We start from the raw sequence: 15,121 nt of genomic DNA on the forward strand, positions 1-15,121 counted from the left end.
GCGCTCGCTCTCGCCCCCTTCCTCCTCTGGCTGCTCTTCCTTCCCCCTTCCTTCCGCCCCTTCTTGGTTTCCACCCCCTCCCCACCCCCTCTTTGAGGGAGCTTTCAGGGCATCCTCTTGCAGTTCACTTAGTTCCTCTTTGCGCTTTTCTGCCCCGCTTCCCCGGGGAGGAGGGAGTAGGGGGCGAACTGGGACGCCGGCTTCTGCTTCGCGGTGCCCCCGGCCAGAGCGACTCTCCGGAGGGCGCCGGCGGTGGGTGCGTGGGGGAATCGCGGGGGGAAGCGCTGTGACCAACCGCGGTCCATGGACCCTAGTTGGTGACTACCTGCTTTTCTTTCCACTTAAGCTCGTTGAAGGGGGCGCAGCTGTCGAGGGGTACTGGGCTGAGGGCGGAGGACTAGGAGAAAAGTGCATTTCTGTTTTGAGAACGGAAGTAGGAGGGCCGTGAAGATTGCCTGTGTGTTCCTCTTCCAGCAGCCTCTGCCTTGGAGGGCCCGGATCACAGTCGGATGCTCCCAGTGGATCTGTCACAGAGCTGACAGGGGGGCACTACGACTCACATGGGCTGCCCTTCTTTCCATGTGAGTGGCCGTCCAGGACACAGGTTCTTTCTGTTTTGAGTATGGTAGGAAACTCTCAGTTGTTTTGGACAATGGAGTTTTTCTAGGTTGCATTTTACAGGGCTGGCCATAGTCCTTACACATATAAGGCCTTAACACTTCCGTTAGATAGTGACATTTCTTGAAAGCTTCCTCTGAACATTGGCGTGTGTGTGCCCGCTGATGTCTGGGCCAAACCTGGATTGTAAATTGCATCTTCTGCCTGGGAACTAACTGTTCTCATCCTTAACACTGTTAATTGAATTTCTTATTCTCCTTTCAGTGAAAAGCAAGGAAAAGAATTGTAAAACTAAGGCACTGCTACTTAGAGAAGATTTAAGAACGCTTTTTGCCTTTGCCCTTTGATGATTTTGGGGTGTTAATTTTATTGGAGCTTAGGGTTGTTGCTTATTTAACAAAACCCACTTCCTTTGATAGCTGTTGTTGCGATTCGTTTTTGAAACTTTGATGTTCTGCATAATTGAAGGACTCAAGAGACACAAATAGATTGCCCAGGACAGGCGTGCAGGTTGATTTCCAGAACAGTGTGGCAAGTGGAGTAATTTTTTAAAGTGCACCTTAGAAAGCTTTTTGTGAAATTTTGTTACTATGACTCAGCTATTTATTTTTAAGTGAAATAATCACAGCATTTTTCTCTTAGAAGGTGTAGCTCTGAGCTCCCTTTGTTTCACATTAATTTTTTTTTTTTTAAGTTGAGAGAAGTGATTTGGAAATACTTCTAGCTACTGGGGTTGGTCACAAACCATGTGATGTCTTTGTTTTTGAAATAAAGGAATCATTGAATATAAAATGAGACAGCAAGATACTGATTAAAGTTGTAGGGAATATTATAGTGAACTTTTATTAAGCTCGATTGTAACATAAATTCTGTGTTAATTAAAATATTAGAGGTTTTCAAGAGTTGTTTCCCATATTCCAATTATTGTTAGCTGCAAATTGGGAAGAGATATCAAAATTTCAGTAAATTCAACATCTTATATACATTTTAGGGACAAATTAGATTTGCAGTAGAGGGAAGACTGCCAAGAAATAGAAGTTTCATTATTCATATTCTTAATTTTTTATGGTTTTTTCCATAATCCTGTTACTATGAGGATTTGTGTAGCATTTGAAAAGAATATTTCAGAAGTCTTCATTCACATGTTGTGTGTATAAGAAGAGCTTTACTTTTGAGAGTATTGTGTCTGTTGAGTGATAGTGAAACTTGTATCAAAATAAAGAAACTTGTGAGGCCTGGGCTTGTTTTTTGATAGTAAGGCAGCTGCACTTGTGTCCTGATCTATTGTGCTGTCTTTAAACTAATACCTATTTTTATTCATAAATGAATCTTATGGCTTTTAAGTCTAGTGTGTGCACATAACTGCCTTGGTGCTGTAGAATTAATGCAAAAGGCGCATCTTGCTGATGAAAATTTCACCACTGTTGGAGCTTTAAGGAGATCGAGACCAACCTGGTGAACATGGTGAAACCCCGTCTCTACTAAAAAATACAAAAAATTAGCCGGGCGAGGTGGCGGGCGCCTGTACTCCCAGCTACTCGGGAGGCTGAGGCAGGAGAATGGCGTGAACCCGGGAGGCGGAGCTTGCAGTGAGCTGAGATCCAGCCACTGCAACTCCAGCCCAGGAGACAGAGCGAGACTCCGTCTCAAAAAAAAAAAAAAAAATACATTTTCCTGTTAAATCAATGAGGAGAATACAAGGGGACTGGTTGAAACAGGGAGAAGGATGTTGCAGTTGCAACATTGTCTTTTGTAATTTGAATAGTCAATGGTTACTTTTACATCCCAGTGAATATTTTTTTGTTTTGGATTGGAGGGTACATTTCGTTGTGTAATTTTGGGTTCCCTTTTTGGTTTTTTAAATACCAGTTTAAAATCAGCTTAAAGGTCAAAATCTTGTTCATCTAAAATCTAAAAACGTTGTTCATCTAAAAATCTACAGGAATGTAAAGTGCGTAAGTATACTTTTTTTTTGAGTGGAAATTTTGCATTTTGGCCAAAATATGTTGAAGTTTGAATTTGTTTGGGCCCTACATTGTATGTAGTTGCATGTAGTAGGTCTTTAAAACTTTACAAAACCTCCATAAAAATACTGCATTTCTTTTATTTAAACATACTCTTGGACTGAACACTGTGGCTCACATCTGTAATTCCAGCACTTTGGGAGGCCGAGGCCGGCCGATCACTTAAGGTCAGGAGTTTGACACCAGCCTGGCCAACATGGTAAAACCCCATCTCTACTGAAAATACAAATATTAGCTGGGTACAAGTGTGCACCTGTAATCCCAGCTACTTGGGAGAATGAGGCATGAGAACTGCTTGAACCCGGGAGGCAGAGGCTTCAGTGAGCTGAGGTCGCGCCACTGCACTCCAGCCTGGGCAACAGAGACTCTCTCAAAACAAACAAACAAACAAAAACCCAAAACGTGTTCTGTTTTATTTAGGAAGTGAATATCTGTTTGAAATAAAACGTAAAATAAATAAATTGAATAAATAAAAATCTTTCTGAATTATGTGAGATTTTTGTCCTGAGCAATGTTCAAGTATAAAAACATTATGGCTGGTACAGTGGTTCATGCCTGTAATCGCAGCAGTTTGGGAGGCTTGAGACAAGAGGATCGCTTGAGGCCAGGAGTTTGAGACCAACCTGGGCAACAAAGTGAGACCCCGTCTCTACAAAAATAAAACAATTAGTTGGACGTGGTGGTGTGCACCTGTGATTCCAGCTACACGGGAAGCTGAGGCAGAAGAATTTGTTGAGGCAGGAGGTCAAGGCTGCAGTGAGCTATGTTCACACCTCTGCACTCCAGCCTGGGTGACAGAGCTGGACTCTCTCTCTCTCTCTCTCTCAAAAAAAAAAAAAAAAAAAAAAGAAAAGAAAAAAAATTGGCCTTAGCCTTAGTATGCTTTAGTTTTTATCTGATAATTTATTTTTATCGTTTAACAATGTCTATCATATACCATCCTGAAGTTTTTTCATTTCTAGATTCTATTTCAGATATGATTCTTGTTCAGTAACTTAGAATAACTTTTTTTTTTTTTTTTTAAAAAGGTGTTTGTGGGTGAATTTTGTTTGACAGAGTGAGTCTTACTTTGTTATCCAGGCTGGTCTCCAACTCCTGGACTCAGGTTCCCCTGCCTCAGCCTCCTGAGTAGCTGGGATTACAGGTATGAGTCACCATGCCCAGCCAGGTGAAAGGTTTTAATGGGTGAAAGACATTGGAATAAAATGTGACTATTAAATACACCTCAGTTATGTGTTGCTATTAAGTCTGGATTGGTGCCAATCCTGTCTCCTTCCTTTGCCTTCCATCTTTAGAATAAACTTTTAGCAACTGGCAGTTAATACAGTGGGCAAGGGCTAAGGGGAAATGTGTGTGTGTGTTTTTTAATCTCAGAAGCAATAGAATGGAATTATAAAGTAATTTTATTGTGAACCAAAATACAGAAATCCTGACTGGGTGTGGTGGCTCACACCTGTAATCCTAGCACTTTGGGAGGCTGAGGTGGGTGGATCACTTGAGGTCAGGAGTTCGAAACCAGCCTGGCCAACATGGTGAAAAACCATCTCTACTAAAAAATACAAAAAAATTAGCGGAGTGTAGTGGCGGGCACCTGTAATCCCAGCTACTTGGGAGGCTGAGGCAGGAGAATTGCTTGAACCTGGGAGGCGAAGGTTGCATTGAGCCGAGATGGCATCACTGTACTCCAGCCTGGGGGACAGAGTGAGTCTCCATCTCAAAAAAAAAAAAAAAAAAAAAAAAAGTCTTGTAGGTGGGGTGCAATGGCTTACATTTGTAATCCTAGCACTTTGGGAGGCCAAGGTGGAAGGCTCACTTGAGCCCAGGAGTTCGAGACCAGCCTGGGCAACATAGAGACCTTGTCTCTAATTTTAATTTAAAAAAAAAAAGCTTGTAAAGTAGGACTTATCCTCATTTTAAAAATGTGTGTGTGTGTGTTTTGTTTTGTTTTTTTTGAGACGAGTCTCACACTGTCACCCAGGCTGGAGTGCAGTGGTGTGATCTCTGCTCACTGCAACCTCCACCTGCCGGGTTCAGGCGATTCTCCTGCCTCAGCCTCCCAAGTAGCTGGGATTACAGGTGCCCGCCACCACGCCTGGCTAATTTTTTACTAGAGATGGGGTTTCACCATGTTGGCCAGGCTGGTCTTGAACTCCTGACCTTGTGATCCGCCAGCCTTGGCCTCCCATAGTGCTGGGATTACAGGCGTGAATCACCTCGACCAGCCTAAAAAATGTTTTAAAAAATCCACAACTGGACGTTTTGATAGATGAGTTGACTTTTTACTTCTTTTGCTAGTAATTGACTTTCTTAATGGTGGACTTTCACATGGTGGACCTGGAAGGGAATTCACTCGTTTACTTTATATGTTAAGCCAAAGGCTTCAATTTCATTTGTTAGGCTGGGTATAATCTCAACAGTTTGGGAGGCTGAGGAGGGAGGATCACTCAAGGCCAGGAGTTTGAAGTCAACCTAGGCAACAGAGTGAGACCCTGTCTTTACAAAAATTAGAACAGCAACAAAAAGTAGCCAAATATGGTGAATGTGGTGGCCCACACCTGTAGTCCCAGCTACCCAGGAGGTTGAGGCAGTAGGATTGCGATGCCCTGGAGTTTGAGGTTACAGTGAGCTATGATCATGCCACTGTACTCCACTCTGGAAAACAGAGCAAGACCCTGTCTCTTTAAAAAAATTATTTAAGAAATTGTGTCAGTTAAATTTGCATTGTTTATGGTATCTTTTATCATACAGAAATTTAAAAGCTGGCTCTTGTTTATTGCCTAGAAAAGTCTTCCCTACCCCATTATAGTTTTTTGTCATTTTATAGTGATTTTAAGTTTCATATAATGCAGCTGAGTCTTAGTTTTGATTGTAGAAGATAATCTGTTTTCTTCCTAGTGAAAACCACTTGTTGGCCGGGCACGGTGGCTCAAGCCTGTAATCCCAGCACTTTGGGAGGCTGAGGCGGGTGGATCACGAGGTCAGGAGATCGAGACTATCCTGGCTAACATGGTGAAACCCTGTCTCTACTAAAAATACAGAAAACTAGCCGGGCGTGGTGGCGGGCACCTGTAGTCTCAGCTACTTGGGAGGCTGAGGCGGGAGAATGGCGTGAACCCGGGAGGCGGAGCTTGCAGTGAGCCGAGATCATACCACTGCACTCCAGCCTGGGAGACACAGCGAGACTCCGTCTCAAAAAAAAAAAAAAAAAAAAAAGAAAACCACTTGTTCTAACACCTTTGAAAAAATTCATTCTTCATTAATTTAAAATGAATTGCACACCCCTTTTGTGATGTGTGGGAGAACAAATTTCCCCTTGTTACATGTTTTACAAATTTAGTCTTTACAGTACTTTTTTCTTCAATTTCAGAAGAGGTTATGTCTTTCTATGTATTTTGGCCTTACTTATTTAAAACTTTTATTATGTAAAATTTCAGGGATGATTCAACTATATGGTATTTAGGAAGAGACATACTTTAGATTTAAAGACATAAATAGTTTGAAAGTAGAAGACAAACCATGCAAACAGTGCCCAGAAGAGAGGTGGAGTGGCTGTGCTAATAGCAGAGAAAATAGACTTTAAGACAAAAATTACTACAGACAAGTATAGTAAGAGGGCTGGGCGTGGTGGCTCACTTCTGTAATCCCAGCACTTTGGGAGGCTGAGGTGGGCAGATGGCTTGAGCTCAGGAGTTCGAGACCAGCCTGGGCAACATGATGAAACCCTGTCTCTACCCAAAATACAAAAAAAGTTAGGTGTGCGTGGTGGCACATGTCTGTGGTCCCAGCTACTCAGGAGGCTGAGGTGGGAGGATCACTTGAGCCTGGGAGAGGTGGAGGTTGCAGTGAACTGAGATCGTGCCACTGCACTCCAGCCTGGGTGACAGTGAGACTGTGTCTCAAAAAAAAAAAAAAAAAAGAAAAAAGTGTGTGTGTGTGTGTGTGTGTGTATAAATAAAAGGGTCAATCCATAACAAAGACATAATGACTATAAATATATATTCGCTTAGTTGAGCTCCAAAATACACGAAACAAAAACTGACAGCATTGCAGGCAGAAATAGACAATTCAGCAATCATAGTTTGAGATATAAATACTTCCAATAATGAGTGGAACAACTAGGCAGATGATTAATAAGGAAATAGAAAATGTGAACAGCACTATAGACCAAGAAGACTTAATAGTTATCTATAGGACACTTCATACAGCAGCAGCAGAATTCACATTCTTTTTGAGTTTACATGAAGTTTCCTTCAGCATAGACTATGATGTTAGGCCATTAAACAAGCCTCAATAAATTTTAAAGTATTGAAATCATACAAAATGTTTTCCGACCACAAGGGGATAAAATTTGAAATCAATAGCAAGGAAATCTGAAAAATTCACAAATATGTAGAAATTAGCAATACACTCCTGAGTAAACAGTGGATCAAAGAAGTCACAAGCAAAATGAAGAAATGCTTTCAGATGAATGAAAACAAAAATAGAACGTGCCAAACTTATGGGGTACAGCTCAAGCACTGCTTACAGAGAAATTTATACCTCCAAACGCCAATATTAAAAAAATGAAAAAAAGAGGCTGGGTGCGATGGCTCATGCCTGTAATCCCGGCACTTTAGGAGGCTGAGGCAGGCGGATCACGAGGTCAGGAGATCGAGACCAGCCTGACCAACATGGTGAAACCCCATCTCTACTAAAAATACAAAAATTATCGGCATGGTGGTGCACACCTCTATTCCCAGCTACTCGGGAGGTTGAGGCGGGAGAATCACTTGAACCGGGGAGGCAGAGGTTGCAGTAAGCAAAGAGTGCGCCACCCACTTCAGCCTGGGCAACAGAGTGAGACTCTGTCTAAAAAAAAAAAAAGAGAGATCTCAAAATAGTAACCTAATCTTTACCCCAACAAACTAGAAAAAGAAGAGTAAGCAAATCTCAAAGCAGCAAAAGGGAAGAAACTAAAAAAGGTAGAGCAGAAATAAGAGAAAACAGAGAAGAGAAAAATCGAGAAAAATAATTGAAACCAAAAGTTGGTTCTTTGAAAAGCCTAGCAAAATTGACAAATCCTTAGACTGACCAAGACAAAAAGAGCAGTGATTCAGATTACTACATTCAGGAGTGAAAGAGGGCACTTCTCCACTCATTTGAAGAAATAAAAAGGATTATGAGGAAATACTACAGATAATTGTATGACAGTAACTTAGAAGAAATGAATATATTTCAAGAAAGACACAAACTGCTGAAACCGACTCAAGAAATAGAAGATCTGAACAGAACTGTAAAAATTAGAGATTGAATTGATATTCAGAAAGTTTCCCAAAAAGAGAAGTCCAAGCCAAGATGACTTCACTGGTGAGTTCTACCAAGTGTTTAAAGATGCACTAATGACATTCCTTCACACTCCTTTAAGAAATAGAAGAGGAGACATCACTTTCCAAGGCATCCACATTCCTCATCATTAGTGCATTGTTACCCTGCTACCAAAGCCAGGTGATATATCACAAAAAACCCTACCGACCAGCTGGGCACAGTGGCTTATGCCTGTATTCCCAGCACTTCGGGAGGCCGCGAGGATTGCCTGAGCCCAGGGGTTCAGTCTGGGCAACATAATAGGGAGACCTTGTCTCTACCAAAATAATAATAACAATAATAAATAAATAAATAATAAAATTAGCTGAGTGTGATAGCATGTGCCCGTGATCCCAGCTACTTGAGAGGCTGAGATGGGAGGTTTGCTTGAGCCCAGAATGTCAAGGCTACAGTGAGCTATATTTGCACCACCGCACTACAGCCTGGGTGACAGAGCAAGATCCTGTCTCAAAAAAGAAACAAACAAAACCAGGCCAAGCGTGGCGGCTCATGCCTGTAATGCCAGTACTTTGGGAGGCCATGGTGGGAGGATTGCTTGCATCCAGGAGTTCAAGACCAGTCTGGGCAACATAGTGAGACCTTGTTTCTATAAAAAAATTAAAAATTAATTGTGTGTGATGGTGCATGCCTATAGTCCCAGCTCCTCAGGAGGCTGAGGACCACTTGAGCCTGGGTAGTTGAGGCTGTGGTGAGCTGTGATCGTGCCACTGCACTCAGCCTGTGTGACAGAGTGAGACCTCATCTCAAAACAAAAATGAAACAAATCCACCAAAAACAAAGCAAACAAACAAACCCTATAGACCAGTATTCCTTATGAATGCAGATATAAAAATCTTTGACAAAAGTACTAGCAAACTGAATATAGCACCATATAAAAAGGATTGTATACCATGACCAAGTCATATTTATCCCAGGCATGCAAAGTTGATTTAATATACAAAAATCAATTAATGTAATATACTATAATAATAGGGTAAAGATTTAAAACAACACAGTCATCTCAATAGATGCAGAAAAAGCATTTGACAAAATCCACTCTCATGATAAAACTATTCAAAAAACGAAGAATAGAAAATTTCCTAACTTGATCCTAATTTGATAACGGCCATCTTTAAAACACCCTCAGCTAACATCATATTTAGTGGTGAAAGACTAAAAAGCTTTCCCCTAACATAAGGAGCAAGAAGCCTGTCACCCCTTCTGTTCAACAGTGTTGGAGAGGATAGAGCCAGAGCAGTTAGGCTGGAAAGACAAATTAAAGGCATCCATATAGGAAAAGAAATAGTAAAACTATATTTTTAGATAATATGTCTTATACAATCAGCCTTTGTATCTGTGGGTTCCACTTTTGTGAGTCAGTCAATCATGGATTGAAAATATTTTGGGAAAAAACAGAAATAACTATAACAATTAAAGTACAAATAAAAAATAGTATAACAATTATTTACATATAACATTTACATTGCATTAGGTATTAGAAATAATCTAGAGACGATTTAAAGTATGTAAGACCATATATGAAGGTTATTTGCAAATACAATGCCATTTTATACACAGACTTGAGCATCTGTGGATTTTGGTGTTAGTGGGTAGTGCAGGGGGTGGGCAGGGGGAGTCCTGGAACCAATGTCCTTTGGATACCAAGGGATGAAGGTATATAGAAAATGCTAAGGAATCCACAAGGATCAGTTATAACTAGTAAGTTCATCTAGGATGTAGTGTATAAGGTCAATGTACAAAAACTATTTGTATTTCTGTATACTAGCAAAGAAAACCAATCTGTCTACAGTGGCATCAAAAAGAGGAAAGTACTTAGAAGACAGTACACTGAAAACACCAGCGAAAGACCTTAAAGACCTGAGTAAATGGAAATACATGCCATGTTCATGGATCAGAAGGCTGAATATTGTTAAGATGGCAATACTCCCCAAATTGATATTCAAACTAACCACAATCTATTAAAATTCCAACTGGTTTCTTTGAAGAAATTGTCAAGCCGATCCTAAAATTCATGTGGAAGTATAAGTAACCCAGAACAGCCAAAACAATCTTGAAAAAGAACAAAGTTGGAGGATTCAGTTTCCAATTTCAAAAGTTACTACAAAGTGATTGTAATGAAGACCGTGTGCTACTGGCATAAGGATAGACATATAGGTCAGTGAAATAGAATTGAGAGTCTAGAAACAAATCCTTACATTTATGGTGAGCCAGCTTTAACAGAGGTACCCAGACAATTCAATGTGTGAAAGAACAGTCTTTTCAACAAATGGTGCAAAGACAACTGAATATCTACACGTAAAAGTATGAAGCTGGAGCCCTATCTTATGCCATAGGCAAAAATTAACTCAAAATGGATCACAGACCTACATGGAAGACCTAAAACTATAAAGCTCTTAGGAGAAAACATAGAATTAAATCTTTGTGACCTTGAATTAGGCAATGGTTTCTTAGATATGAAATCTGAAGTACAAGCAACCCAAGAAAAGATTGATAAATTGGATTTCATTAAATTAAAAACTTCCATGCTTCAAAGGACACAGTAAGAACGTTAAAAGTCATGCACAAAGTGGGAGAAAATATTTGCAAATTATACCTGTTAAGGGATTTGTATTAGAGAATATAAAGCTCTGCAACTCGAAGGGCAAATAATCCAATTAAAGAATGGGCAAAGGATTTGAGTAAGTATTTCTTCAAAGAACATGCCCAGATGGTCAATAAGCACATGAAAATATGCTCAATATCATTAACCAGCAATGCATATAAATACAAATGAAACCATGATGAGATACCACTTCATACCCACTAGGATGGCTATACTGGAAAAGACAGGTAATAACCAGTGTTGAGAAGAATGTGGAGCTGTTAGAAGCCTTACACATTGCCAGTGGGAATGTAAAATGGTGAGCCACTTTGGAAGAGTTTGGTGGCTCCTAAGATAAGAAGTTAAACATAGAGGCCGGGCGCGGTGGCTCACGCCTGTAATCTCAGCACTTTGGGAGGCCGAGGCGGGTGGATCATGAGGTTAGGAGATCGAGACCATCCTGGCAAACATAGTGAAACCCCATCTCTACAAAAAATACAAAAAAAAAAAAAAAAAAAATTAGGCATGGTGACTCGCACCTGTAGTCCCAGCTACTTGGGAGTAGGCTGAGGCAGGAGAATGGCATGAACCTGGGAGGCAGAGCTTGCAGTGAGCCAAGATCGTGCCACTGCACTCCAGCCTGGGTGACAGAGTGAGACTCCGTCTCGGGGGGGAAAAAAAAGGTTAAACATAGAGTTACCATATGAGTTCTAGCCAGCCATTCCACTTCTAGGTGTATACCCAAGAGAAATGAAGGTATATACCCACAAAACTTTGTACAGGAATGTTCATAGGAGCATTATTCACAGCCAAAAAGTGAAACAATCTGTGTCCGTACATGGATAAATAAAATATGGAGTATACAAATGGAATGAAGGTATTCAGCTGTCAAATGGAATGAGGTATGGATGAACCTTGGAAACATTTTACTAAATGAAGTAAGTCAAACACAAAAGCCACATATTATATAATTTTATATGAAATGTCCAGAATAGGCAAATTCGTAGTGTCAAAATAGATTAGTGATTTCTAGGGGTTGGAGGGTGAGGGAAATGCAATTAGTGATTGCTAATGGATATGGGGTTTCTTTTGGGAGTGATGAAGATTTTCTGGAGTTAGATAGTGGTAATGGTTGTAGAACTACTAAATATACTAAAACCCACTAAAGTGTATTTTTAAATGATGAATTTATGTTGTGAATTAAATCTCAATATAGCTGTTACTGAAAAAGGTTTGAAGCATAGAACATTTATAATCAAATGCATAGGTAGAATAGAAAATACATGTTGAGCCTCCATATTCCTTTCACCCTGACTTAACAGTTATCAATGCATGATGATCTTTAAACCCCACCTCCTTGTTTCCCCATATGTGTGTGTGTGTGTGTGCGCGCATATATATATATTTTTTTTATTTTATTTTTTTTAAGTGAGATATGGTCACACTCTGTCACCCAGTCTGGAGTGCAGTGGTGCAATCTCGGCTCACTGCAAGCTCTGCCTCCCAGGTTCAAGCGATTCTCCTGCCTCAGCCTCCCGAGTAGCTGAGATTACAGGCACGCACCACCATGCCCAGCTAATTTTTGTATTTTTAGTACAGATGAGGTTTCGCCATGTTGGCCAGGATGGTCTCGAACTTCTGACCTCAAGTGATCTGCCTACCTCGGTCTCCCAAAGTTCTGGGATTACAGGTGTGAGCCACTGCTCCTGACCTCCCCATATGATTTTTGAAGCAAATCTCAGAGTATAGAATTCCATCAGTATATATGTGTATGTCTCTGAAAATATATACACTTTAAAAAAATTATATAACTACACACCATTATCACATCAGAAAAAAGTGACAATAATTAATAGCATCAAACATCCATCAAATAAGCTTCATAGCTTATGTAGGATTTATTTTGTGTCCTTTATCATGTTAGAAGATTGTGTCCCTTCTTTATCAAGTAAATTCCCTCATTCCCTCCCCTATAATCTGTAGATAAGAAATCCCGGTAGATCATCTTGGCAGAAACAAATCATTAGAGAACATTTGGCAGTCATCCATGGACCGTTTTGGACCTATACTTTTCATACTTGTTCATCTTCCTTTCTAACCTGAATTTGTTGCTGTCCTGGTATTTTGCACTTAATTTTTTGATTATAGAAAATTTGAAATATATACAAATTAAACAGAATAATATTAGTGACCCCTCATTATCCAGTTTAAGCAAATACCAATGTTGTGTCATTCTTGTTTCATCTATGTTTCTATTATACTTACTCTCTCTTATGCCATAGGCAAAAGTTAACCCAAAATGGATCATAGTTCTAAATGGAAGACCTAAAACTATAAAGCTCTTAGGAGAAAACATAAGATTAAATCTTTGTGACCTTGAATTAGGCAATGGTTTCTTAGATATGAAACCTAAAGTACAAGCACCCAAAGAAAAGAAATTAAAAAGTATTAATTTGTATTCAGAGTTTTTTTCATGATAAAAACTTGCATACATTGAAATGCACAATTGTACACTACCCATCACCGGCACCTCTGTCACAATACAGCCTGTTTTCCATCTTCCCGGAATGCTTCCCCCACCTCCCAAAGACAACCACTGTTCTGCTTCATTTTGCCTGTTGTTAAACATTATAAATAGATTCTTACCGTTTATATGTCAATTATTATTCTCAGCAGTTTGGTACTTTTGCTTAGCATTTTGACTATGAGATTCATCCATGTTTTTCTGTGTGTCACTAGTTCATTTTTTTTTTTGTTTTTTTTTGAGACGGAGTCTCGCTCTGTCGCCCAGGCTGGAGTGCAGTGGCCAGATCTCAGCTCACTGCAAGCTCCGCCTCCCGGGTTCACGCCATTCTCCTGCCTCAGCCTCCCGAGTAGCCGGGACTACAGGCGCCCGCAACCTCGCCCGGCTAGTTTTTTGTATTTTTTTAGTAGAGACGGGGTTTCACCGTGTTAGCCAGGATGGTCTCGATCTCCTGACCTCGTGATCCACCCGTCTCGGCCTCCCAAAGTGCTGGGATTACAGGCTTGAGCCACCACGCCCGGGCTCATTTTTTTTTTGAGATGGAGTGTTGCTCTTTCACCCAGGCTGGAGTGCAGTGGTGCGATCTCGGCTCACTGCCTCCTGGGTTCAAGCTATTCTCTTGCCTCAGCCTTCTGGATAGCTGGGATTACAGGCATACCCCACCACACCCAACTAATTTTTGTATTTTTAGTGGAGATGGGGTTTTATCATGTTGGCCAGGCTGGTCTCGAGCTCCTGACCTCAAGTGATTCACCCACCTCAGCCTCCCAAAGTGCTGGGATTACAGTCGTGAGCCACTGCACCTGGCCAGTGTCACTAGTTCTTTCTTACTGCTATGTAGTATTTCTTTGTGAATGTACCATAATGTATTCATTCTCCTGATGATGGATAAATTGCTTCCATTGTTTGACCGTTGTGAATAAAGTTGTTACGAACATTCTTATACAACTTTTCTTATGGCAGGTTTTCATTTCTCTTAAGATAAATACCTAGGAGTTGAATTGCTGTGTCAAGGGATAAATGTGTTTATAAGAAATTGCAAAGCATTATTCCAAAGTGATTATACTGTTTATAAATCTGCCAACAATGTTTGAGGGTTCCTGTTCCTCCACATTCTTGCTAGCATTTGGTAATATCACTTTTAGATATTACCCATTGTGTGAGTGTATAATGTATTCTTGTGTGTGTGTGTGTGTTTAATTGCAGTTATATGTTACTTAATGACCAGAATACCTTCTGAGAAATGCATCATGATTTTGTCGTGTAAACATCATAGGGTATATTTATACAACTTAGATGATATAGCCTACTACACATCTAGGGTATATGGTATAGCCTCTGGGTCCTAGGATACAAACCTGTATGGCATGTTATTGTACTGAATAGTGTAGGCAATTTTAGCACAGTGGTATTTGTGTATCTAAACATACCTAAACATAGAAAAAGTACAGTAAAAATATATAATTCCATGGGACCACTGTTGTATTTGTTGTCTGTTGTTGATTGGAATATAATTATGACTGTGTGTGTATACATACACACACACGTATATACACACACACATATATATGTGTATATATATACACACGTATATATACCTATATGACTGTATATATACGTATATATAATTATGACTATATACATATATGTATACATGTATGTATATATATACAGTCATATTCCAGTCAACAACAGATTGCATCATATATTCTGTTAAGTTGTTATGATGTAATACTACTTAGTCCTGTTTTGGACATGTTGATACCCTGCTTTTCTGGATTATTGGTAATTTAATAATTTTATATTACTTTCCTGGAGTTTAGACTAATCTTTTAGACATGTGTGTATATATATATATATGCATCTCTGTGTGTATATATACATACAGACGCACATAAAATTGAATGCATTGTTTTTTCTTTTTTTTGAGATGGGGTCTCACTCTGTCACCCAAGTTGGAGTGTAATGGTGTTATCTTGTCTCACTGCAACCTCCACCTCCCAGGCTCAA

General features: G+C 40.0%; 1 protein-coding gene and 1 long non-coding RNA gene across 22 annotated transcripts in view; one reads left to right on the plus strand and one right to left on the minus strand.

Annotated features, from left to right (window-relative positions):
* Positions 1–15,121, minus strand: part of LOC135969585 (uncharacterized) — a 305,912-nt gene that overhangs the window by 12,569 nt on the left and 278,222 nt on the right. The gene's annotated exons all lie outside the window — the stretch shown is intronic.
* Positions 1–15,121, plus strand: part of ACAP2 (ArfGAP with coiled-coil, ankyrin repeat and PH domains 2) — a 181,299-nt gene that overhangs the window by 641 nt on the left and 165,537 nt on the right. For 3 of the 21 annotated variants that reach the window (XM_065539686.1, XM_074030727.1, XM_074030731.1), the window contains exon 2: positions 475–581. The exons of 17 other annotated variants lie outside the window; for them this stretch is intronic. In XM_065539686.1, the coding sequence (XP_065395758.1) occupies positions 580–581 (2 nt within the window). In that variant the 5' untranslated portion in view covers positions 475–579. The remainder of the gene's footprint in view (positions 1–474; positions 582–15,121) is intronic. One more of the 21 variants, XM_065539687.2, reaches the window with a different exon arrangement.

Source organism: Macaca fascicularis, chromosome 2, assembly GCF_037993035.2.
Source record: "Macaca fascicularis isolate 582-1 chromosome 2, T2T-MFA8v1.1".
Classification (NCBI taxonomy): domain Eukaryota; kingdom Metazoa; phylum Chordata; class Mammalia; order Primates; family Cercopithecidae; genus Macaca; species Macaca fascicularis.